At 44.5% G+C, this 27427-nt stretch overlaps 1 protein-coding gene across 1 annotated transcript in view; it reads right to left on the bottom strand.

Annotated features, from left to right (window-relative positions):
• Nucleotides 1–1932: 1932 nt before the first annotated feature.
• Nucleotides 1933–27427, bottom strand: part of BEND6 (BEN domain containing 6) — a 194065-nt gene continuing 168570 nt past the window's right edge. Inside the window, exons 5-6 of the mRNA XM_086925216.1 lie at nt 16395–16533; nt 1933–2903 (exon numbers count right to left, since the gene is read on the bottom strand). Coding sequence (XP_086781342.1) covers nt 2903; nt 16395–16533 — 140 coding nt within the window. The 3' untranslated portion in view covers nt 1933–2902. The remainder of the gene's footprint in view (nt 2904–16394; nt 16534–27427) is intronic.

Below are 27427 nucleotides of genomic sequence, written 5' to 3'. Positions count from 1 at the left end.
CGGGCACTACGTGCCCCATCGATCTTCCCTCCCTCCCCCTTCCACATACCGGAGTCCTCCAAGAAGACTTGCATAGACGCAGGGAACAAAGGACAGATTGGAGTGGAGTGCGCCCCCCCCCCCTGGGATGGTGTCACGCCCCCCCAGGGGAGCGTGCCCCACAGAGTGAAGAACACTGGTTTAGAGACATCCTAACAAAAAAAGATTTTGTGACCGGACCATAGCATCTGTTTATGTTGTTTGGCAGCATTAAGGATGGCCATAAGGTCAGAATACAGCAGAAAATAGGCGATGATACCTCTTGGTTTGGTAGAAGAGGATACATTCTTACGACCTAGTTTGTGTGCTCTTTGGATATTAAAATCCATTGATTTTGGAAAGCCAACAATCTGCAAAATTTGAGATTTCAGGAAGGAGATCTCCAGAACCCTCCAGAATTCCGTAAATGCATGGATTATTACGCTGGTTATGATTTTCTAAATCCTCTGTAGTCTTCTTAAGTTGGGTAACTTCTTAGGTGAGGCTGTCCAATCTGGCAATGACATCTTGTGCGTCACTTATCTTCTGCTCGACATTGGAAAGTCTTAAGTCAAGGCTGGGCCATTTCACCTCAATTCTTTGGAGGGTAGCAGTGTGTCAGACATAAAGAGACGAATGAGGCGTAACTCATCCATAATATCCTCCAGCGTGAGGGGAAGAGATGATTTAGGTGGAGAGGAGGGGTTCTTCTTAAGTCGCTTGCTGGTCTTAACTGTTGAGTCTTTACGACCTCCGGAAGAAGCCCCTGCAGCCCCATAGGGCTTAGTAAGTAGACTGTGGATGATCCATGGTAAACATACGAGTGAGGTAGCTTTTAAACACCAGGAAAAGACAATATAGTCACTTTAGATATAGTCACTGAAGAGCAAAGGCAAAAGGGCGCGGAGCCAGCAGCCCAAACAAATGTTGAAAAAAAAGGGAGAATCTCTTGTCAAAGAGGAACGCCGCAATGCGACAGGTAGTAAAAGACAAAGCAGCCAGCAAACGTGTTAATAATTTGAAGTACTAATGCAATAAAATATGATTGATGACAACAGATATATAGAAGGGCTAGACTGTGAGCGCACTAACTTGCTGTGAAGAGTCTTAGCAAACAAGGAATGTGTTAAGGGATTAAGCTATGACAAAGCAGAAATGCACCAGCTGACAGGAAATTATGCAAGGAAAGGAGCAGTGCTGCCATTGTGCTGAGGAGAAAGACTTCCAAATAGTGAAGACAAAAAAGCGAGCTCTTTAAAATGCTGACAGAATGCCTTTCTTCAAAAGCATAGTAAATGCTAATGTAGTAGCAGTGCCAAAAAGCTCAACATGCATACTTTGAGGAGAGCAGCATAAAGATTAATTGTGTGCCAAAACGGGAGTGCGCAAAATGGCGGCCGCCATTGCTGAAGGCACTGAAGTGAAGAAACGGGAATCACAAGAAAAAAGGGTTTAAATTGTCATAAAGTCGGTTGGAAACTTGCCCAAGTGCTCCTGGCAGTTTCCGACGCGTGGGCTCCCCACCGCGAACAGCAGCATTGCGATATAAGTGTCCCCTCGGAAGAAAACATAGCTCAGCGCAACAGAGCTTCTCAGGACGCGGCCATCTTGTCGCCGTCGCCGTGCGCTTTCCTATATTGTTGTTTTGATTCCCAACATATTCCGATAAACATTCAGCTGCATACAAAAATTATAAAAATCAGGTCCAGTATTTGGCCTGTTTTGTAAATAGGCTTTTGAACATGTTATACAACAACTACAGTCGACTGAACTTGAGGATAAGGCTGATCTATTTATGTGATGATAATGATTACAGTCAAAATACAATGTTTACAACATATAATATTTGTATAATCTTTACTTCACAAGTTTACCTTTAATCGCATGCAAGAAAATCCAGCCGTAACTCAAGGAGACCACCTATAGCACATATTTTTATTTTATTTTCTGATCCAATGGAAACTTTGCAAAAGGCAAAAGCAATTCTGAATTGGATTCTACATCCGTTTCAGATATCAGCCGCAAATTTAAGATTAAAGTGCATATCTAAGAAAGATGTCAGGAAAAGTCTAGTAAATGTCACAAATAAAATAGTCACTTTAAAAAGCAAATTTTCATTATAAACACAAGTTTAATACTTTCTATTCCAAAAATTTGCCTGGTCCACTGAGTAGGCTAACAATTACAAGATGTACATCTTTAGGTCCCACAATAGCGTAAGCTTTTTTCATCAGCCTCATTTTTTCCCCCCCCAAAAAAATTCTGAATTAAAATAAATATAAATATACATCTATAGAGGGATTTCCGGTGGTATCTCTTCATCCACTTGATTTTTCAAATGTCATCCACATTTTGCTTCCTTCTACCATAGCCTACAGTATGGGGCAATGGGTTAAACCACTTCAACCAATGGCTTCCTATACATTGAGTGATGTCATTTTGCTCTTGCACTTGTACATCTGCCTAAAGGGTAGCCCTTTTCAGTGCCAGGGCTGTTAGTCCATTTTCTGTTTTTATTGTAAAACATTTTATTTCAGCGATGGATTATTTTTGTGATGGGTCATTTTGCTTTTAGTTTTTTTGTCAATATATGCATGCCACCTTTAGACATTTTCTAATTGTTATTTGTTTACTTTTTATTATATGTACACTTTTAATGTCTACTACATATGTGTAGGGTCGTAATATTGAGAGAAAGCGTGATTTTGACATTGTATGCACAGGATACATTCTTTGATGGCACCATGGCACATTCTGAGAAACTCCCATGAGCTAATTGCATTCCCCAAGCAAGAGTTCGGTTTGCAGCTATTTGTTCATTTTATTGCTTCTTCACAATCGCTTATCAAACAGGCTGTGATTCCCCAGAAGTGTAAGGATTTTATCTAGGAAAAAAAAAACAGAAGATTTAAATACTGTGAGGAACTTTGCTGGAATACCACAATTAAACTTAATGTTTTAAAGATGATTTTTTCCACGTACAAACTCAAGTAGATTAACAATAAGATTAAGCACAATTGAACAAGTTACTCACCTTCGGTAATGCTCTTTCTGGTAGAGACTCTACCTAGCTGCACATTCCTCACCTTTTGAATATTCCCCAGACATCAGCCAGTATCAACAGACTTTTTAGTCGTTCATCTGCATGCCAGAAAGTGGTGCTATACGGTTCACCACTGATGCCGTTCCACTCCGGAAGTAACGCTTGGGGCCTATAAAGTTGTCACTCCCATGTGCTGTTGTTGTTTGCTTTTGAGATTGGTCGCACCTCCAGACGTGAAGCCCAAAAAGCAAATCAGTATATCAGTGTGCAGATTCCTGGACTTAGGATCTCATTAAGCGGTTCAGTCCAATCACTGAATGGGGAGGAATGGAATGCCACTGAGGAATCTGCAACTAGATTGAGTACCTAAGGGAGTCAGGCTGTGGATGGACTTAAACCAGAAAGTCCAGCAGGACCGAGTTGGCAAAGTGCCTTTCTCGGTAGACTTGGCTGTACAGACAATAGTGCTTCATCAACGTATGCAGAGACGTCCATGTGGCTGCATGTAAGATGGCTAGGACAGCGACTCCATGAGTTAATTCAGTGGTAGCAGCTTGGGCCCTGGTGGAATGGGCATGCAGTCCTTCACTGGTGCACAGGAAATGTTAATGCATTTGGAGTATGATCCATCAGGAGATGGTAAGCTTCTGCACAACCTTGCCTTTTTTGCACGAGCAAACTCCACAAAGAGCTGATTGTCTACCCAGTGGTCTTTGGTGCACTTTAATGTAGAATTTCAGTGCTCTTTTCGAGTCCAAGCAATGGAGTATCTCCTCCTCCTTAGATGGGTGAGGTGGAGCATAGAACTCTGACAGAGTGATGGTGTGGCTGACGTGGAACTGTGTCACAACTTTTAGGAGAAAGGATGCCCTAGTACGCAGAACCAGCTTGTCGAGAATGAGGGTGGTGTATGGTGGATGAACACACACAGCGTGAAACTCACACACTGTACAGAAGTTATGGCAACTAGCAATACAGTATTGATGGCGAGAAGTCATACATGACAAATGTGAGTGGCTCAAATGGGGTACATATCAGGTAAGTAGGGACAAGATTGACGTCCCACTGGGATGTAAGAAACAGAGATGAGGAAACGTGTTTCAGCCCTTTCACAAAATGCATCACAACAGGTGGTTTAAATAAAGAGGGCTAATCAGGCAACTGTAAGCAGGCTGAGAGGACCGTAAGATAACTTTTAACTATGCTCAGAGCAAAGTTTTGATGGGCAAGATACAGAACAAATAATAATACATCAGACAGTTAGGCCTGCTGGGGTCAATCTGGCGAGTTCCACACCCAGTCACAAATGTATACCAATGACAGGTATATAGAGTTTTCGTGGAGGGACGACAGGCTACCAAGATGACATCAACCAGCTCTGGAGGAAGGGTGAATGTGTTCAGCTGTTAGGAGTGGTATCAGCGGAAAGGCATTACAGAAGTCCTGAGTTCCACTGGAAGCGGAACACGTCTCAGAGCGAATGAAGCCTTGGAAACTCCAACATGCAGAAGTGTTTACCTTGTGCATTCTCAGCACTGGTGAACATATCGAGCCAAGGTTCTCCTCATTTGTGGATGAGACCATGCACTAGCTCTGGGTTTAACTCCCACTTGTGAACCGCTAAGTGCCAATGGCTAAGTTTCTCCACATTTAATGAGCCTGCCAGGTGGTTCACCAGCAGAGAGATTCCTTGGTGGCCCAGCCATTTCCAGAGGCACAAGTCCCTCTGTCACAGGGTGCGTGACCCCACCCCGCCCTGCTTGTTGTAGTACCACATGGAGGTGGTGGTGTTGTTGAGCACCTTAATGCCACCTGTTGAAGGATGACAGGAAAGCTTTCACTACATGGAGCTGGGACTTTGCTGGAGACCAGAGGCCTCTGATCTCCACCTCTCACAGATGGACGCCTCAAACCAGAAGTGATGCATCAGTCACTACTATCAATTATGGGTGTAGAAGAGAGAGGGGTCAGCTGCTGATGCAATGGCAGTCCAGTAGCTACCACTGCAGATCTTGGTCGGTGAGGTATTCTTGATTTTAGGCCCATTGGGACTTCATATCCTAATGCAGACCCTGCATATACCACCTGGCGTGCTTGATCTGCAGTATGGAGTAGGCCATCAGTCCCAGCAGCCTCAGAGTTGACCTCGCTGAAACCCAACACTGAAGCTTAAAGTCTGAATATCCTGGACTCTCTTTCCTGGGGGAACGGCATGAAACCAAATTGTGTCCAGAATGTCGTTGATGAAAGAGCCGCTCTGAGAAGGTATCAAATGTGACTTTCACACGTTGATAGTGAACGCAAAAGATGACTGGTGGTTTGCCGTCATCTGGAGGTGGTTGACAACTGGCTGGGGTGATCCTGCCTTCAACAGTCAGTTGTCAATGCAGGAGAAGACTGGCATCGTTGAAGTGGTGAACTGCCACAACCGCCATCACTTTTGTGGATACTTAGGGGGGTTAGTGACACCAAAGGAGAGCACAGCAAACTGAAAATGCTCCTATCTCACCACAAACCACAGGTAGCTACAACGAACGGGGAGAACAGGGATATGAAAATAGGCATTCTGCAGGTGCAATGCCACTACCCAGTCTCCTAGGACGAAGGCTGACATGACCTGGGCTAGGATAAGCATTTTGAACTTCTCCTTACGAAGGAATAAATTGAGTGGCAGCAGATCTAGAATAGGCCAAAGACCTCCATCCTTCATGCACTCCAGAAAGTAGTGGAAATAACAAACACTTTCTACTTCTAGCGTGGACACCCTCCTGATAGCCCATTTGGCAAAAGGCCTTGTGCTTTCTGCTGCAAAATGGAGAGATGGTTCTCTGTCAGTCGTTGGGTAGACTTTGAAAGAAGTGGCAGGGATGAAAGGACGGGTGCGACACAGCCTTTGAAAACAAATATGGAGGACCCACCTGTCCAATGTGATTGTTTACCAGTGTCAGCATGCGGGAGTGGCGCCTCCATACACCCCACATGTTACTTCTGGAGCAGAACGTTGGCAGTACGGAACTGCACGGCACTACCTTCCAGCATGCAGAGGTACTACAAAAAAGTTTCCAAATCTTGTCTGACACATGGGGAATATTCAAACAGTGCGGAATTGGCACCTAGAATTGTCTACAATAAATTAACGCATTAGCTATGAGTGAAACTTTGCCACAAAACATCTAGAGCACCTTGCTTCAGCAAGAAACACAGATGGTCAATAGGTTTAGATGCCATTACAAAGCACATTTATCAGATCACACTGCTAAAATCCTGTGTCATTTATTCAGTTACACTTCTTCACAGTTATTCTTTATTTGATCACTGTCAGTGTAGGCCTGGCTTAGGCCTGTGTTTGCACACTTTAGAGAATGGGAGAGTAGTTTTGGAGTGTATTTGCTCCTTTAAGAATGAGTGGAGTTGTATATCCTCAGTGGTGTGCTGGTACTTTGCAGAAGTCACTGGCAGACCAGAGGTAGAAGACAGAGTGAAAGCAGCTCAGAGGTTCCAGCTGGCGCCTTATGCAAACCCGCTGCTGGTAATATAAGTGGTAAAACTCTTTGATCTGTGAGGCCCGAAGGAAAACCAGACGGAGTTGGCAGATAACTGAAGAGTCAGAACATAGCTAACTGAAAGTCTTGGATTTGGTATAGTGTGGTTGAAGTTGAAGTAAGTGGATTGTTCCTTAACCACCTGTAGAATCTGCTCTAAAGTTGTATGGCTTCGAAAAGGGGAACAAGACTGTTGGTGCTGCCCATGCACTTCATCAGGGGGGTGGGAATGGTGTGAACTTTTTATATTTATTGCAATTACCTACGGATTTGGAGAGCGATGAAGACAAGCCTTGGGGGTGGCTGTGAGAGTGCCTAGGTTGGCTCCAGGGAGTAGGATGGGATGAATGTTTGACTTGCAGCAGGACTTGGATCAGTTCTGGCGCTGAATTATCTTGAGCCTTTGGGTTCATCAATGCACAGTCCTACAGAGTTGTGGCCCGACCCCTGACACCAGAGGCAACCTTGGTGGGGATCTGTCAAAGACATTGGTTTGAGACAGTCCTTACATGTCTTAAAACCTGTCATCTTAGAGGTGACATCCCTTGCACACTGTTGAAAATTTTGGAGAAATATCTGAGAAACAACTGTCTCTGAGAGATGAAAGAAAAGTTGGATCCGGGTCTAGAGACGTGGAAAGAAAGAAATCAATGTCAGCACCCGGGAGTGGCGCCTCCATAGACCCCACACGTCACTTCTGGAGCAGAACGGTGGCAGTGCATAACTGCACAGCACCACCTTCCGGTACGCACAGGTACTGCGAAAAAGTTTCCAAATCTATTCTGACGCATGGGGAATAAACAAAAGGTAAGGAATCTGCACCTAGAATTGTCTAGAAGAAATTAATGCATGAGCTGTGAGTGAAAATGTGTCACAGAACATCTAGAGCACCTTGCTTCAGCAAGAAACAGAGCAGGTCTATAGGTTTAGATGCTATTACAAAGCACATTTATGAGATCATACTGTTAAAATCCTGAGTCATTTATTTATTTGCACTTCTTCACAGTTATTCTTTATTTTATCACTGTCAGTGTAGGCCTGACTTAGGCCTGTGTTTGCACACTTTAAAGAATGGGAGAGTAGTTTTGGAGTGTATTTGCTCCTTTATGAAGCCTTTGGACAGCCAAATAAAAAACATACCGTATCAATTTATTAGAACTGAAAGTGGATCACTTTGCTCTAAAAGCTTTTCTACCATCTCAACATCATAATTCAAACAAACACCACCATGCATTATACCAACAAGCAAGGGGGAATAAGATCAAGACAGGTGTCTCTTCATGCACAAATGAAGTGGCATTGGGCCTTGGTCCGAGGTATCACTCTGACAACAATACACTCAAGGAACTGCCTAACCTGAGGACACAGGAACTCAGAAACAGGAAAAAATATTCTCAGTCAGCATCATGAAGAAAAGCACAAATGAGTCCCAAATGACAAAGTCCCATGAAACATCTTTGGAAAATGGGGATTCCCAATATTATTTGTATTCACCTTGGAAACAAAAATGCGGGGACTTCAAAGCTAGGGCACTAGAGCTTACTTTCTGTATCTAGCCTAATCAAAACTACGAATCTCTTCTATAAAAATCCATCTAGTCTCTATAATGGTGTTAGACCTGTCTGCCTCTGGGAGTGTCTTTACTATTAATTATTTATTTTGTCCCCTTTGGCCTTCCAGAGGATCCAGTTATTTATTCCTTCTTATGTCCACCAGAATTTTCCCAGTATTGTCGCAGGGGCTAGGTGTTCCTGTAGCCCGCCATTTTTCTGTGGGGCCTAGTTTTTCCTCAGAACCAGATACTGCTAGAAACTGAGACCTAAGATGGTGGCTACCAACTGTCAAAACGGTCACCTCAGGTTTCCTGACCCATTGGACAACATGGGGAAAGTTCTGGAACCCTCTAGCAGGTTCTAGGGGTCCGTGGCCAGCCTATATAAGGTCGAGTTCAGGGTGGCCATTTTAGGTGAGAAGTGACCAGGACAAGAGAGAGGCGAACTGCTGGGGAGGTCAGCGCTTTCACAGGATAGATCGACCTGTGGGCCGGCTAAATTCTTGTATCGACGCTACCCCTCTGGGTCTGACCAAACCTTGACCTAGGAGCTTGACCATTAACCCTAAAGCAAGACCCCACACCTATCATCTGAAGTCTTGTATCCAGGGAAGTAACTTGAGGACTGCCTACCATCAGGGAATTACAAAATCTTCGCATAATTCTGTTGTGGAGGTTGTCCGGTAAATAATTAAGCCGCAACGTGTGCGCGGATCTCGCACTTACTGTGAGGAGAAGTCGAGGTTTCACTGGCATACCAGCAGCGTGTGGAGTCCCTTCTCTGTGGGTCCGTGGCCGACGGCTGCTGAGGAGGAGGCGCGGCTCGTCGGAGGCTCCTGGAGAGAGGGAGGGAAGCCCCGGGTGACGTCGGAAGGCGGAGCGGAGGTGGTGTCCCAAGGCAGGAAGTTGACGACGGAATTGGAGGAGGCGTACCAACGTGAGGAGAGGCCGGACGAGGAAGGTGGAGCTTGCCACGGAAGGAATCGGCGTCGGAGGAAGGCTGGAAGAACACGCCACTGAAGTCAGACCTGCGTGATAGAGAACCGGAACTCTGCGACCACCGGGAAGAGAGAAGCAGCCGTGGAGTCCGCTGTGGAGACCTGCCCCATCCTCCTGTCAAGTTCAGGACCAAAGCCGGAGCACGTCCGGGACTCGGGGAACATCCTCCAAACCCTCAAGTAAGCAGGGAACTGTACGCTGGGAGCGGGAGGAGAGAAAGTGGACTAGCCGTGTCCGTAAAGCGAAGGGGTGAAAAGGAACCCGTTCTGGGTTGAGCTGAGCTGTGGTGTCAACGGCTGTCCTATTTGACAATCCGAGTGTTACCAGCAGGAAATAGACTTGCTAGAATAAGTACTGCTAAAGGTGAAACAGGAGGAAGGAACAAGGTTCTATGTGAACTGTCAACCAAGTCAATCTGTTAAACAACCAGGCTACTGAGCTGAACTGGTGGTGATAGAGCAGCTTAACGACAATATCCTCAAGAGTATAACAAAAGAGATAGGTCACCTTCTGTGGGAAGGGAGCTGTGGTGAGGGCATTGTAAATGTATAAGTAATTTGCCTGTCTTCTTCCTATCATACAGCCTACGGAAGCGGGTCACAAGAAGTTGTGGGGGTCAGGCTGCTGTCTTTCTGTGAACTCACGTTAAGGTTCCCTTCATGTGTCTAAGGGTAATGTACATGACAGGATTCTAATTGAATATTAACCTAGTACTGTGTCCTATTCAGGAGAAGTCATCCATGCTGTGAGGGGATAGAGTGCCATTGTTGTGTCTGAGAAGTCACAGTTAAAGCATAATTGAAAGCAAATGTATTGAACAGTGTCCATTGAATGTAAAGACGCTTATTGTACTAAATTTATACCCTACCATGATTTGAAAGAAAAACAAAAAGTAACCAAGAGATATATTTTATAAAAGGTACTGGTATTTTTCTAAACTGGTGTGGCGTCCTATATTTTTAGTGATAAGTCATTGGGTTACTGTGAGTGGGTTTCTAAGCACTACACTAAAGCCTTGGAAGTTAGCTGTTTCCACTCTGTGCCAGGCTACCCTATGTAGTCTAGGTTTCCTAGGTCTAACAAATGGTATATAAAAAATCACCACAGCAAACAGCTTTCTTTAAGATTCCAGTAATTAAAGATTTTCTGCAAGGCCTCAAGAAGGTTTTTCGATCAGTAAAAAAGCCATCTCCACCATGGGTACTGAACCTAGTATTATCTGGATTGATGAGCTCTCCCTTGGAGCTTATTCATAGTGCAACACTGCAGAATCTCTCATGTAAAATTGTTTTTTTTTTAAAATAGCTGTTACCTCAGCGAGAAGAGTCAGCAAGTTACAAGCCTTATATGCAGAAGAACCATTTTCTATCTGGGATGCACCCGCTGGTACACTACAGTCTTGATTTACACCCAGGTTCTCTCAATGTACATTTTGGACTTGATCATCTCTGCAAGGTCATCCCCAAACCTTGTGCCTTCTACTTCCTGTTTACTGTACCTGCGTTTGATGCCTTAGTGCTAAAGTGCTTGCGAGCTCTCCTTTAATCATAGTGAAACTGGCTAACACCCAATTAGCACATTTTATTTACTTGTAAGTCTCTAGTTAAGTGGTACCACTGGTACCCAGGACATGTAAATTAAATGCAACTAAAGGGCCTTCAGCACTCCTTGTGCCACCCATTTAGGTAGCCTTTTAAACATGTCTCAGGCCTGCTATTGCAGCCTGTGAAAGCAGTTTTAAACTGGCATTTTGACCTTGCAAAATAAACCTTTTGCCGGCCAAAACCTTCCATTTAAATTCATGTAATTCACCCCTACGGTATGCCCTACACAGACAAAAGAGCAGGGTGCAGTGCATTTGCAAATTGGGACTTTTTTATTTTTACATGTCTTGGCAGTAAAAACTCCTACATTTCTTTTTCACTACTGCAAGGCCTACCTATCCCATTGGATAACACTGGGTTACCTCATAACATTTAAAAAGTGATCATTTCCAATTGGGAGCAGGTAGGAATATTGAGTTTGGTGTCTAAAGAAAAGTCAGATTTTAAGTCACAATCTTAAAATGATACTTTTCCCCAACGATTTGGTGCCCGCAGACTCTCCCTGTGTAACATGACTATGTGTAGTTGACCGTTATGTATTCCTCCTAGACAGAATCACGACAAAGGATCTGGGTGTTGGCAGGATGGGCCATCTCTGAATTAATAGGGGATGGAGCGGTCACCTACCACACTTGCACTTCAAGAGTACTGGCTCAGCTCACACACATAGGACTTTCCAGGAGCCTATTGTGCCCCTAGACAGATTGGGACCAGAGAAAGGGAGGCAGGAAATTCCAGATACCTCTGGGAGCAGAAACTCTATAAGCTTTCTCCCACTTCAAAGCTGGCATCAGGTATAAGTATTAGACCCTCAGACCCAACACTTCATATCACTTCTGGACTTGTGGACTCCGCTATGAAGAAGAAATGCCCAGCTGTGAAGTCTGCCATGCTGTCCATGCTTTGCTCTGCTGACCAAGGACTGCATTGCTGCCCAGGGCCTGCTGTTGCTGCACTACGACTCTTCTGCTGCTCTGAGTTGCCCTGCTGAACCAGTCAGCCAGTGTGGATCCAGGACTCCAGGAAATATCCAAGGGTCAGTCCTCTAGCCTCCTTTTTAAGCTACAGGAACATAACAGGCGTATTCAACATTAATGCAACGCCACCCATATGAACGCAGTGCGATACAGCATGATGCAGCGCGACACAGCTCCACAGAGCTCGACACTGGCCCAGCATGATGCATAAATTTGTTTGGGATCTTTCCTGTATTGTGTTTTCATTTTATTATTGTTTGTGTAATGCATAAATATTTTACACATTGCCTCTAAGTTAAGTCTGACTTCTTTTGTGCAAAGCCACCATAGAGTTAAGCACAGGTTAATTTAGTGACTATAGTTGTTCACCCTGACAGGGATTATGACTGTTCCTTGAAGAGGGTTCACAACCCCCTCAGCCAACAACACAACTTATCATACTAAGCCTATCAGACTTCAATTTTGCCTTTATGTTGTCTGATGAAATGTGTTTTCTCAGCATTTAAATGCTTCAATGTAGTTTAATAATGTTAATCTGGAGAGTTATTTTGAACATTCAGCTAGAATCAGGTCTCTCTGAGGCTTCCATTTATCTATGAAGACTCACGTAGAATCACGTAGAATGCAATGCTATTGCCCCCAAGCAGTCAGTCAGCATCCTGGTACCAGGAAAAACATACCTTAAACAGGCGTGCCATGAAAAGACATGAGGAGAAATGGCAAGACCTAAATTCCAGGAGGAACTTACCCATCTGAATGAACTCCATTCCAACCACTGTACCATCATCAACAAATATAAAGCTACTTACTACAAGACCACCAATGGAGTAATCAACAGAACAAATCTCTCTTTAAGTCTGTCAAACAACGAGCAAATCCCATCCCAGCACCTCATATCCCACCATCAGTCGACAAATGCAACACTATCAACCTCTTTTTCACAGAAAATTGAGACAAAATCAGATCCCACACACAGTCCTCTCCAACACTTTAAATGCCCTAAAAGCCAGCCCTGAAAAAAGATGAGGTGCTCCCCTCTCCAGTATGCTGACAATACCCAATCTCAATGTCATCCGGGAAACCACACTGGCTCCTTCGAAAGACTTTCTTCATGCAGCAGAACAGCTTATCAAGTGAAGTGGAGTGGAGTGGTGTGGCTCACTGATTAGAGGCGGCAGACCCGGGAGCAGAAGTCGGCCGGGACCAGGGTTCAATTCCCGACGCGGCAGGGTCGTGGACTTCGGTCAGCGGACTCGATAATTCTCGCTTCGGTGCCTACTCTAATCAGGGGTCCCACTCGGCAACTCTGGGCATTAGCTTGCCTAATCTCCACTACGGCCCCTCCAACGCCGGGGATGCTTGGCTCCACCTTGGGGACTCCCAGCAGGGACCATCCCACAGGGAAAGCCAGGACGGGTTCCCCAGCGTTACACAGCGCCAGGAAACCTCCGGGTAACAGTGCGCTTTACAAGCTCAAACATAATAATAATAATAATAAAGAAATCAGTCCACATTACCCTTGCACTAAAGGATATACATTGGCTTTGCCTGCAAGCCTGCATCATCTTCAAGATCAGCTGCATCACTTACAAGGCCCTCTACACTGAGGGTCAACCCCAGATGGCATGCTCCAGCATAGACAGATTAGAGACTAAACACTGCAGGAAATATCAAATAAGAAAACAGGCCATCTGAGCCTACAACCCCAGGGTCTGGAACAACACCCCCTCTGACATCATAACAACAACAACCTTCCTACAATTCGAGAAAAACTGAAAACACACTCACCTATGAAACACCTCAGATAGGCTGACATCTCACCCCTTACTCTAGCTCTACCTCCTCCCTCTGTCTCGTCTCTCCAGCTATATCAATTAGATCTTTCTCCTTCCTGTCGCTGGAAAGTTAGGTTGTGCTTTAGAACTACCATGTCATACATACATACATAGATTAAAATAATAATGGCATTTTTCAGGCTTTATTAAGATGAAAAAACCATAACCCTTGTTGCCTAGGTTGCTGAATACTAGATATTGTGTGTGTGCAACCGAGTGTGCTGCACCTATCAACATTTCAAGTGGTTTCCAGGTAAGACATTTTCCTCAGCTAATAAGTTTTTTGGGACATCCACCCAAAGATTGTAGTCACTGACAACTATTCTCTGACAAATAGGTAATGATGAAAATCAAAGATCTTCAGATTGTGAACACAAATCATCATCATCACATCGAAGTCAATATATTCACAATAGCTTCTCCTCAAAAGTTACAAGCCTCCGCCAAAACCACTAGATTGATATTACAGAAATAGGCATCACAGAAGATGCGACTACATTACTCACTGCTGATGGAGCAAGGTAAAGAACAAAATTTGGTTCAAACTTGCGAAGTTAATCTCACCTAATAAAAAGCAAACAGACTAATAAGCTTGGGGTGAAATTATTAATCAACTTAGTTCAAAAGATTCATTTATGAAAGTACACGCGGGACTAATGTGCTTTTTGTTGGAAATGCAAAGAAAAGTTAATAAACTAACCTTGTCTATTGTCTTTGTCAGTATTAAATGCGGCAGTTTAATTTAATGGCATGTGATTTTCTTATGTGCTTATGTTATGTCATTTGTGATAAAAGCTCTTGGAGTTCCTGACATTCGAAAAGGACAGGTGAATATAACGCTGCATATTCGTGCTTAAGCTAGGTAACATAATTAACAGGGTTAATTAGCAAGGGGGAAGGTAACAGAATGGGTCTCAATTCTTTAATTAATTGATGTCTTGTGTTTGTTTAATAATAGTTTCCGAAGTAAGGCCTAAAAGTTGGTGCAGAAATATGGCTGACAGAGCTGCTGACACGAAAGCTTGTCCAGAGTGATTTTCATGCACATGCGCTGCTGTAAAGAATCTTGCTGAAAAGTTCTCATGAAAAAAGGAGCGATTTCTTTGTTGTGTTGAGCGTATTCACTGAGGCAGCCAAGGACAGCATTTTGTTATGCCTGCCAAGGTTAGGAAGTAGATGTCCTAGGCTCGAAAAAAAAGTATCTTTCTTGAGGAAATCGAGGATATGGAATTGAAAAGACAATGGGCCTTATATGAAACCCGTATTGTGGTCAGGAGCCGAATGACCTAATAACTTTTATCATGGACTGACACGAGACAGCCAATGAAAGGCTTGGATTTTTATGAAAGAAGGTAAAATGTAGAAAGTTCAGCTACAGAGAAAGGTATAAATCATGAGACCATGAGTGGAGAAAAAACTCTTACTTTCCGATTCCTGAATGGTGCGTTATGCTGATGGACCTTTGGCGCATGTAAGGACAGCTGACTTTAATGATTTATTCCTTTCTAGGTAAAGAGACATTTAGACAGGGAAATAGGTTCAGGGAATGGAAACTGTTATTTTGCTAATTCTTCATGTTTCTGAGCTAACTTTGAAATGTCAGTTCTAATTTTCATTTCCATATTAAAATGCTGCTTTCTTATTTGCTTATGAAATAAAGATATTAAATCATAAAATGCTCATTCTTTATGAAAATAAAGTAAATAAAATTAGATTTTAAATGACAAGCTAGTCTTGTTTATTCATGGTCTAGTTTACATTAGTTGATCCATCAACCATAGTGGTTTGATTTAAGTGAAAAATCGTTTTATATCATGATAATGAAGAATAAATTGCAGTTGTACATATTAGTGTAAATATTATGTGAATAGAATATAAGTCAAATCACTTGATTCAGCAGCTCAATAATTTTTTCATTGGTGTTATGGGCCTTTATAAGTGTTTCATTATTGATGGTGAGTATTGAGGTAATAGGTAGCGTTTGTGAGACAGTTTTTCTATAGGAGCGCTGGATCACTGCCATCGTCACATAGCCTGACCAAGTCATGTACCAAACCAGGCCACAGAAGTGAACCGAACTCGCCTGGAAATGGCTTCTCGATTCCATGGCAAGACCCTACATGGGTCTCCTGTGCAGACAAATGCTTGAACAGGCAGGTCAGGTCCCTTTAAAGACTAGGATAGGTGAGGGCACCCTGTTATGTTGAGGGTAGGGGTCTGCTATAGGGATGTATGGCCAATAGATAGTGAAGGAACTACTGTCTCTATAAATCCATTGAATAGAGATTAAGGTCTGAAAATAGTACATGCGTTTTCCTCAGTACAGTCAAATTTTTCTCTATTCCAGTGGTACAAAACTACATTTGCATTGACCGACCGGTGCAAATACAACAATTGCAGTGATTAGTGAAAAACTGCATTTTTGTTCAGGTCCCGATACTGTTCCTCTGTTCCCTCAATGCAAATGTTGATACCAAATTGCACTGCACTTGAGCAAAGTGTGCAATCCGGCTCCTCTCCGATGGGATTGGTGAAAAACCTGAGTTTCACTGGAAGGGCCATAACCCGATATACCATTCTTTAGCAACAAGACAGCAACAAATGCAGCAAATTGGCCATTAAGATCACATGCAAGACAAAAGTACCGCAAAATCAATCAATAAATACATTCATTATATAAATATGCACTATAATATGCAAACTTGGCATTTGTATATAATCATGAATTTAACAAACTGGTTTAGCTTAGTTGAACATCTTTTAGCTGTTACATCTCGAAGCTTTAAGACACTTTGAAAGGCTTATCCAAATATTCACAACATACCAAAAACTGTGGTTCTTGATGGCAGGAGAACTGTGATCTTTGCTGGCATTTTGTTTCTTGGTGCAGTTGTTCAGTTTTTGCCCCATCATTCTTCTAATTAAAGCATCATCAATATTTGGAAATAACTGTTTTGTGACACCTGGGTAAGAGAAAGGGGCGTTATTGATGCTAGTCATTATTTCAAACTGACAAAAAAGAATATGAAAACTTTTATTCTAAAACATATTCAGGGGTGCAGTGCTGATTGCGTCCCAAGATGATACGGGAGCTTCTGTCAAGCCCTGCATAAATGCACTCCCTTGTATGACACTGCCACACAAAGGTTGGTGGGAGCACGAGGGGTAGAAGTGTGCCTGGGAGGATGTCAAAAGTAGTCTTACTTCTGTGGGTTCATGTCCTTGCGTCCTCTCCTTAGCACGTAGGACTCATCTGTACTAGGGTGGGCAACTCCAACTGGGGCCAACTGCCCAAGTGAGTGACGGGGGCAACAGGGTAACACTGGATTTCCTTGAGGGTATTGCAGAGGAGGTGAGGCCATAGAGAGCCGTGGCGTGACTGGAAACATGGCGGATTGATAAGACTAAACCAGACAAGACATATTGTTCGGGTCATAAAGGGCTATAAATCTGAACAAGGAGGCAGTCCTTATTAGTATAAGTCAGGTTTAACACTTTGGTTAAAACATTGCTGTTTATCTCTCCTTCTCAGCTAGATATTGTCATCTTGATGTCCTATTTTATTTCAATGAATGTTAGGCATATAAAGTGGTGAATATGTGTCCAAGGTCCTTGTAAATGTTTTTTTTTTCCATTTTTTTTTCTTTTACTTTTTTTTCTTTTTCTTCTTTTTGTTTTTCTCTTCTTTCTATTTTTCTATCCTCATATATCACAGATGGAACTCTTGATGGGAAACTGGCTCCTCCATGCACCAATGGTCATTCTGTACCGGCCCTCGTTGATTTCGGCCTGATGCAAGTTGGTTTGCCCGTACCCTCAAGTAGCCACTACCTTCCCCTCCATACTCCTTTTTTCGCCGATCTTTGAGCGCCCCATGCTGCTTAGGAGATCGGGGAATCAGCAGGGCTCCAGACAAATCATTGGAATACCAATCATCGAGATTGCCAGGCCGCCAAGGCTGCCCAAACATTCGTCTCACTTCTGGGATCACATGCCACATCTGATTTACTAGTTATCATAATCTGCCTCAGGCAGTTAGCAAAAGTGGGGGGAGTTGGATCTTTCCACGCCCTGCAAATCTCATGCCTTGCTAACAGGATAATGTAAAATACAAATTTCGTGGGAAGATCATTCACCTGATAGTTCGTGACAAGCCCAGACATTACTGTAAACCTTGGGACTGATATAGACATTAAGAGGACTTCTTCCAGGAATTCCCTTATCTTGCTCCAATAATCCACCAATTCAGGGCAATCCACGAACATATGTACATCATCTGCCTTCAGAAGGCCACACCTTGGGCAGTTGTAGTCTATATTTGAAAATTTGGCCAGTTTTTTAGGAGTTATATAAACCCTGTACATAGTGTATATGTGATTTCTTATCAGCGCTGCCGGCTTAATTACAGCGTTTAACACCCTGAAAGAGTCATGCCAGAAATTCATGAAGGACCCGCTGGCCGGGGTAATAGCGTTGCACCACAATTTGCTAATTTCAGCCTCCGTAACATCCTCACCCTCTAACATTGCCGAATACCAAAAAGATATTTGACTCTTCCACTTACCCCTTCTAGCTACCGCATCAAATTTGGGGTTAGGGGGGTTGTTATCTCCGGGTGTCACAGGTCTCGTTGCCCACCAACCTGATAGTTGATAGTATTTAAACCGCGTCAGATATCCCCTAGTTAGATTCGACAATATATCCCAACTTAAAAGTTGGCCATCTCACTGCAAGTCTCCCCAACTCTCCAACCCTGCCTGCTTCAATGGTAATGATAATTGATCATTTAGACAGGCTGGAAGGCCTGGTGAGTCCCATATGGGTGCCTGCGGTGCATAATAAGAAATGTTTAGTTTGTTCCTTACAAATACCCAATTTTTCAAAGCTGACCTCAAGATCTTCAACCTCACTTTTTAAAAAAAATGTGGGTCCCCGAACTTATAAAGGAAGAAACTTAATCCCTGAGGAACATCTTTTAACAAAGCAGAGAATAGCAAACCCATCGATGATTAGTCCAAACGGCCCGCCATGGTTCTAAAATGCTTAAAATGGAAAGCGTGGCAATACAACAGTAGATCAGGGAAGGCTAGCCCTCCTGTCTTGAGACCTCTTCTTAATTTTTTCCACGCTATTCGAGGGCCTTTGGCATTCCAAATAAATGAACCCAATTTTCCTTGGAGTTTTTTGATTAGAGGTACTGGAAAAGATAATGGGATAGCATTAAATAAAAAAGTAATTTTAGGAAGGACTATCATCTTCAAGAGGTTCACTCTCCCGTAGATATTTAAAGGTAGAGAGGACCAGCGTTGTAATAGAGCGATTGTGTCTTTCATGACCCTTTCTAGATTAGTTTTGGGGATTTCTTCAATCTTGTTGACCAGATGGATTCCCAAATACCTCATTTTATTCTTTTTCCCCATCGAGCTAGTCAGCTGATTCCATTCCATTATTTCAGTTTTTTCAGCATTGATAGAATACCCTGAAATATTACCAAACCCCTTAGCAAGATCAAATAGTCTGGGTATCGCTACATCCGGATTTGTTGTATACATTAGCAAATCATCAGCATACAATGCAAGCTTCAACTCCATATCCGCGATCTTAAAGGGTTTAATTATTGGATCCGCTCTTAACAGACAAACAAAAGGCTCTATATACAAATCAAACAAAAGGGGGGATAAGGGACATCCCTGTCGCGTGCCTCGGGAAATAAAAAACTGCTCAGTCAGGGAACCATTTACTAGAACCTTCGCTGTCGGGGCTGAGTATAGGAGCTTAATGGCCGTTATGTAGCTCATCGGAAAGCCAAATTTTTCCATCGCCATCCAAAGGTAGTCCAAGTCTACCTGGTCAAATGCCTTTGCGGCGTCGACTGCTACTATGGTCAGGGGCTGCTTCTTTTCTTGAGCAACGTCTATCGCTGCCACAACTTGAAAGGTCAACTCGTTGAGCTGCCTATCCGGAATGAAGCCCCTTTGGTCACAATGTACCACCGATTTTACTACCTTTGCTAATCTCGTTGCCAGTACCCCCGAGAATATCTTATAGTCCACGTTTAATAATGAAATGGACCTATAGGACTCTATCCTACTCGGGTCCTTATTTGGCTTCAACAATAATGTGACCGTCGCCTCAGCCCATGACCTAGGGACCTGCCGCCCCTGAGTAAGATTTCGTTAAACAATAGAGTCAGAACCCCTATAATCTACTCTAAAACGATCTTAAACAGTTCCACTGGAAGCCCATCCGGACCTGCAGCTTTGCCCTTAGCCATTTTCACCAACTGAGCCCTGACTTCCCCTTCCTTAATTTCTGAACTGAGATAAGACCTGTCTGAATCCGACAACTCAGGGAGCTGTACATTTGCAAACCATGATTCTGCTTGTTGCCTACCCAGAGAAGGGTTAGTTCCGTATAAAGACTGCATGTATCTCTTTGCTTCTTCCCTGATGCGGTCATCCTCGTTGTTTTTTCCCCCTGAGCTTGTTAATACCAAACTGTCTATCAGGTTTCTAGTTCTGTCCGCTCGGGCCTTCCAGGCTAGGATACGCCCACACTTCTCACCATAGGCAAACTGTTGTAGATTACTTATGTCCCACTTTTCCTTCAGAGCCTTATCCATCCCCGCTTGGAATTCTGCTCGCAGACCATCCAGTTCCCTCTGGAGGATTGGCCTATTATCCGACTCCTCGGCCGATGCCTTCTGCAACTCCAGCTCCTTGAGCTTGATTCTTAAAATCCATGCTTCCCTTTTATCTTTCCTCAGTCTGTTCCTCCTGATCATCAGGGTTGTTAACAAACCTCGGGAAAAGGCTTTATACGTTTCCCACACGATTTGTACACTTGCTGACCCTGTATTGACCCTAAAAAACTCTTCAGACTGGGTCACTAAGTCCTGTCTGACCCCTTCTTCTAATAACAACGTCCGGTCCAATGTCCATCTCCTTTGATGTTTTTCCTGTTTCAGATTGACCACCATTTCCACCATTGAATGGTCTGACAGAATTGCCGGAACATATGATATGGAGTCAACTGCCGATGAGAGATTATTATCTAGCAGGAAAAAATGTACCCAAGAATGATGCCCATATTTTCTGCTGTAGAAAGAATAATCTCTTCCCCCGGGTTTTTAAGTCTCCAAATATCTATCAGGTTAAAATCCCTCATAATGTTCTTCAGTTCCTGACTTGTTTTTTTTGGGGGGGAAAATCTCACTCTTGATGTTCTATCTAGTTCTCTATCGAATATTAGGTTGAAATCTCCCCCTAAAATTATCGGGCCTGCTGTCTCTATTAAGTTGGTTTTAAGTTTCATCAAAGCCCCCGGAGCATCTAAATTCGGGCCATAGTAAACTGCACAAACAAAAGGGGTACTTGCTGCAATCAGGGAAGCTATCAACCATCTGCCTGAGTTATCTGTTTCATGTTTAATCAGCCTGATCCCCATGCCTGCTCTAATAATTATGGCCACCCCCGTGTACTGCAGCTTTGCCCCGAGGAGACAACATCCTGGACCCATCTACATCTCCCAAAGATTTGATTACATTCTTCCCTTTCCACATGCGTCTCCTCGAGTAGACAGATATGTGCCCCTGATCTAAACAAAAAATCAATAATCCTTCTTGCTTTCTTCCTATCCCTTAACCCATTAACATTCCAGCTTATTAGTTTTATACTAACTATCGTATTAGCCATAATTCTCTATGATCACTCTATTCATTCTAAGCCGGTTCCCTACCTGTGTGTGATTTAATTTCGAACATATATGAGGATTAATTTTCTTTCTTTTTCCCCCTGCTCCCCACCCCCCTCCCCCCTCCCGTGAGGAACCCCCCCTTTACTCCTACGGCGATCCTGTCGCCAGTCGGGAGCTCACCAGATCCCTGGATTGTGACCCTTGTGGTTTATTTGACTTTGTGAATACGACAAAAGCTGAATAAATTAATGTATTAGTTGACCAATGAAAAAGTTCAAAAAAAAAAAAAAAAAAAAAGAAAAAGGAAAATCTTGCTAATCTTCCTACCCTACTATAATCACCCAACCGTCTAACCGTCTAACCGTCTAACCGACAGGTTATATTCAGATTCGGCTGTTTGGCCCTTTTTCCTCCTTTCTCCTTTCTCTTCTTTTTTTTTTCCTTTCCTTCGCCTTCCTGAAAAATAGAAAGAGGTCATTCTTTTTTTTTTCTTTTCTTCCTTTTTCTTCTCTCTTTCCTTCTTCCCCTTTTCCCTTCTTTTTCAAATTATATTTTCCCTTTATGTATATTTTTTTCTTTTTTTTTCCCTTCTTTTTTCCCCTTTCCCTTCTTTTTTTTTTTCTTTCCTTTCCTCACTCTCGATAAACTGCTTACACCCATTAACCCCCACACACCCCATTGTTCTCCTTGATACATGTGCTACATAAATTCTGAACTATTTTTCTAGCTGATTATAATCTCTACCCCCCGGGGTTTCCTAGGTCTTTCTTCATTTTACCAATTTAGAATCTCTTACTAAAGCGTATTCTCTCGCATCAAAGTGAGAAAGGAGTCAACATCTTGGGCTGAAGTAAAGTTGTGTGTTTTGTTTTTCCAAACCACTCTCAGAAAAGCAGGGAACTTCATCTGCACCTGCGCCCCTAAACTCCTCCGCTCAGGCATTCGGCTCCCCAACTTCCACTGCCTCTGTGCTGTTACCTTCCCCACATCAGATCGGATCAAATAGTTAGCTGAACCGAATTGTAGGGATTTTTCCTTCAGAGCTCTACTCAGGATTAATTCCTTGACCGAAAAGGACAGAAAATTCACCAAGATCTTTCTTGGATCTGACCTCCCTGAACGCTGCCTAAAAGGATCTCTGTGGGCTCTTTGTATCTCGCCCTCAAGGTCTATTTCTGGACTATCCTTAAGGACACCCTCTCTGAGAATTTTGCAAATGAGGGACTTGACATCCCCGTTTTCCATCCCTTCCGGTATTTTCAAGAATTTCAAATTATTCCTTCTTGAGTGAATTTCAAGTCTTTCCACGTCCATCTGTAGATCCCTATCACTCTTAGTGTCTCAATGTCCCTGTCATGTCTTTGTGAAGCCCCTGTTAACAGACTAACTTCTTCCTCAAGCACCTCTGTGCGTTTACTAACAACCACCAATTTTTGTTCTAAACTGGCACACTGGTCGTGAATAATTTTTTGGTTGGCCTCGGATGTATCAAATTTCTGATCAAGTTTTGTCAAGAGGTCCTCTCTGAGACTTAAAAGGAGAGCCCCAACCTGTGACAAGCCTGCATCGGGGGTTGTTGACAGCGATCTTACAGGAGGCACGGGGCTAGCTTGAGCTACTTGCGACGGCTTCTGTCCTGTGGGTATTCCCTCTATTCTATCTTCTTCTACTTGCGCTAGCTCTTCCTCCAACCTCTCCTGACTTACGGCATCCTCTAACTCTGCCAACACCGTATAATTGTTTTTGAGAGCCACTGCGAAGGAAACACCTGGTATGTTGGGAGAAGTATGATTAGGTAGACTGCAGACACTCTGTGCGACTGTTCCTTTCGGGTCATCTGACGGAGGGTGACTGGATGGGCCAGGGGAGCCGGAGGGGCTGGGGAAGGAACACTCCCCCCCCTGTTGTAGTATCAACCACCTTCTCCATAATTCTAAAATAGGCCTTTAAGGAAGGGGTGGGCTTTGGGACTGTCCCGCGCACCTTCAGGGGCTTCTGCTTTTGCTTGTTCACTTCCCCCGCAATATTACTCCTCCTGCCCCTCCTTCTTCCTATCGGGGAGATTGGGATGGCCCCTGCCCTAGCAGCGCAAGGGACCTCAACTCCTGTCTTCTGTAGCGCGAGTCTCGACCTCAGCTGATACCTATTCCTGGCTGGTGGGACGGGGGGTGCGTTAGGAGGCTCCTTATTCCTTCCCCTATCCTTGTTTATAGTCTTATTCTTATGCTCCTCTCCAACCAGGCTCTCCGAGAGAACAATTATCTCTTCTTCTTGCCGAGGATATGTGTGTGAATTCACTGAGGCTGGGCTTGCTCCTAAGTCCATGCCCTTGTCCCGTGACAAACTCTGCAGCTCACATAATACCCCTCCACTGCTCAGTTTTAGCACAACAATACCCCCCGGATGCTTAAACACTTGATCCCCCTTCTTCTCCCCCTCCTTAGATGATGCGCGGTAGAAAAAAATGTTAATTATTGGCAAGCTGAGGCTTACTCTTGCCAGCAGCCGCCTAGCATGCCCCCAAGCTCAAGCCCAGTCACCCGGACCCCGCACTGTACAGCCGGAATACCTCCTCTCCTTCGACGGGGCGATACCTGCTCCTATCGCTTCACCAGCTGTGGGTCCGAGCTCGGGTATGGGAAGGATCCTGAACATGCTCATACCACACCGCCGAGAGCGTTTTGCGACTACCTCACCCGCCGGCTCCCTTCGCGTCCTGACTCCGTCTTCGTCTCTCCGTCTCTCCTGGGTCCTAGTGCCGGGTGTGCTCAAAAGGTGTGCGGACACCGCCTCTTGCTCGTTTCTCCCAAGAGTAGAAACAAAAATAAACGAATGCCTCATCAAAAAACTGCCTCACAACGAACTATCAAATCATCCGCTCTGTCCTCACCGTTTTAGAGCCTTTATCGCAGCCTTCTTTTCGGGGAAACCACCTCCCGGTCTGGAGCTCCCACGGCAGACGTCAGCCTGCCGCCATGTTCCTCCTTGTTTTTGACAAGGTCCTTGTAAATGTGACACTCTCACCAGACCAGCACAGTGGTGAAGGTATCCCTTCATGCTCTTGGTAATGTTGCCTGAAATATAACTTTTGGTTTTCCATATTGCCATTTTGAATGGAAACATGTTAGACGTTTGATATCTTGATATAATTTTTCATGGTTAGGTTTGGTTAAGATTTGTATTGGAAAAGCAAAGGCTTCTTTCTCTTCCTATCCCACATATCTCTTGGATTGCTACAGGCAGATCTGGCTGCTGGCAGGTAAGCCCAAGAAGGGAGACATTTGCAGGGCCCAAAGAGGAGCCCAGCTATCAATTCTATGTCAGGAAGCAGAGGTGAGGATTATGCACAATCTTTCTTCACTTTATTAACAGCAATTTTAAAGGTAAAACAAAAAAACATTCCATGAACTACATATCCCATGAACATTAGCGGTAACCATGGATACCCAGTAACCAATCACAGTCCATTAACCAAGTCCATATAAGCAATCCTTCATTGTAGTCCTTCCTCTTTCTCCATTGCTGCCCCCGTCAGTTAAGTCCCTTCACGCAATTATTTGACTTTGGGGATTTGACGCGTGGGGCATTTGGATAGTTTTTCGGCATGTAATATTGATGGTGACTGTTTGTATTGCGGGCTGTTCACACGCTTGGTGTTGTGACGCGGTAGGCTTCTGCCTGTGCGTCTTTCTTTAACTTTAGCGCGAGTGCGCTGTGTGGTGCCGTCCTCGCGCTGCCAGCTCTTCTCTGTTCCTCCACAGTGCCCTTTGCGCGTGTGTGGTAGGAATGCACAGGGACTCACAGAGCTTCCTTCCAGGGAATTTCTGTCCATCCCCCCTTCGCTTGACACCGCTTTGCGGTGGGATTGACGGGCTTAGCCCACATTTTCTGTATATTTTTGTTTTTGCTTCGTTACAAGTGCTGGAAATTCTCTAAGTACTGCCGTTGCTGTGCACTGGTGTAGGGGGAACCCTTTCATATTTATCAGGGTGTTTTTTTATTTTATGGGTGCCCGACCCTCAATACAAATGCAGTCTTGCAACGAGCATGACTATGTCGCCTTACCCTCACATGAGGAACAGCCCTCCCAAGGATGCCCTCCTGCAGAGGTGGACAAGCTCCTTTCTTCGGCCATTGCCCAGGCGCTTGCTCCTCTGCAGGATAGTGTCAATAAGTTGTCTGCACACGTTTTTAAGTCTAGCACTGGCATCCTGGGTGACCGAGGAGCTGGGCCTAGTGGCATGTACTCTGTAATTGCCATGCAGGGCTGTTAAGCGTGATGCGGGGCACCTCGAAGGCTTCAGTAGGTTGACTGAAGTCTTCCATAAGAGTGCACGCACACTGCGAAGCGCACCCTACCGGGAGAAAGACGTACCCGGAATTACTGGTGACGATGTCACCTCAGAATTTGACCCTGAAGACGGGTTTCCCGGTGGCGGCGAGGGTGATGACTTTGAGGACGATGATGATTCCTCTGATGATTTACAAGATTCTAGAAGGTCGTGGCGTCCCCAGTCTTCCTGCTCGGATATGGGGGATGGGGAGTCACTTCCTTCTGACATGTTTGACCCCACTTGCATTTTTCGTCCGCGTTCTGCGGAATGGGTCCCTGACAAGAAGGTGGCTGACTACGTAGCCGCTAAAATTCGGCAAACCCTGAACCAGGAAGTTAGGTCCCGTCTCCGGTCAGAGTGACCAAGACCTTCCCTTCCCAATGGTGTCACAGCTACCCCTGAGATTGATCCAAAGCTCTGCACCTTCTTTGCAAAGTATATGAAAGACACAAAGAAAGGCATAGATAGGTCTTGGAGGGCTTGCCAAGACAAACTCCTGGATATTGTTGGTCCCCTCACCAAGATTATTGAGTTGGCAGAAAGGTCACGTGAATCTGGACAACCACTCCCTACGGATGACGTCGCCGGTTGTGCGCAGAGGGCTATGTGCCTTTTAAGCAACGCCAACTGCACCCTCTCGGCTGAACGTCGCCGATCTCTTTTGTTAAAAATGTACCCCAAACTTGGGGAATTGTCTTCTTCGGAGGTCGGTCCAGTGGCGCAAGGCTCCCTCTTTGGCGATCCTTTTGTTAACCCCTTAAGTGCTGCCTCGGTGCATTGGCCGACGGCAGCACTACCTCCCCAGTGCTGCGCACGACCATTGGACGTCCATTCAGCACTAGTTCCAATGGACAGCGCAGCACTGGGGAGGAATGTTTAATAGCATCTATGAGGTTAAGGAACTGGGAAAGTTTTTCGCCACCCAGCCTTGGACAAGGCGCACGCTTCTATGAAAAAGATCTTTCCCAAAAAGGTTTTTTGTGGGGCTGGACGAGGCAGGGGTCTCTCTTCCGGCCACCAATACAATCAAGGCCCCAACAGAGCTCAGGCCAAACGCAACAACGGTTGGAATGATGGTCGGCAAGGCACCTTCTACCCCTCCCGTGGCGGCAAAGTACAGAACAGAGGATTCAATGGTAAGCCTAAATCTCCTGTCTCCTGTTCGGTTGGGGGGCAGAATCTCTCTTTTTCTGGCAGAATGTGTGTCTCTCAAATCAGACCCTTGGGTGTTGGAGACGGTTCAAGGTTTTCACATAGAGTTCTACAGGACTCCCATTCAAACTTTCCGTCCACGTCCTTTGGTGTTTTCAGCCCTAGAAGAGTCTCTGATAGATCAGGAGGTTCACGATCTTCTTTCCAAAGGCGCAATTTCTCTTTCACGTCTCCATCCGCAAGGCTTTCTAAGCAACATTTTCCTTGTAGAAAAGAAAGAAAAAAGATTCAGGTCTTTCAACGAGTGGCTGGTTTACCGTCACTTCAAGATGGAGGGGATTCATCTCCTCAGAGACCTCCTTCTCCAGAACGATTGGTTAGTTCATTTGTATCTCAAGGATGCATACCTGTCAGTCCCCATCTTTCCTCCACATTGCAGGTTCCTTCAGTTCCAGTGGAGGGATCAGATATTCGCGTCCAGAACTCTTCCTTTTGGTCTTTCCTCAGCACCTTGGTGCTTTACCAAACTTCTCAGGCCGGTAGTGGAACATCTCCGGACAAAGGGCATCCGATTGATTATTTACCTGGACGATATCCTTTTGATGGATCAGTCCAGGGACCAGCTTCATCTCCACTTGCGGATTACAGTTTCCCTTCTGCAGAATCTGGGTTTTAC

This window comes from Lissotriton vulgaris, chromosome 6, assembly GCF_964263255.1.
Source record: "Lissotriton vulgaris chromosome 6, aLisVul1.2, whole genome shotgun sequence".
Taxonomy (NCBI): Eukaryota; Metazoa; Chordata; class Amphibia; order Caudata; family Salamandridae; genus Lissotriton; species Lissotriton vulgaris.
This window is presented reverse-complemented; position numbering and strand designations above follow the sequence as displayed.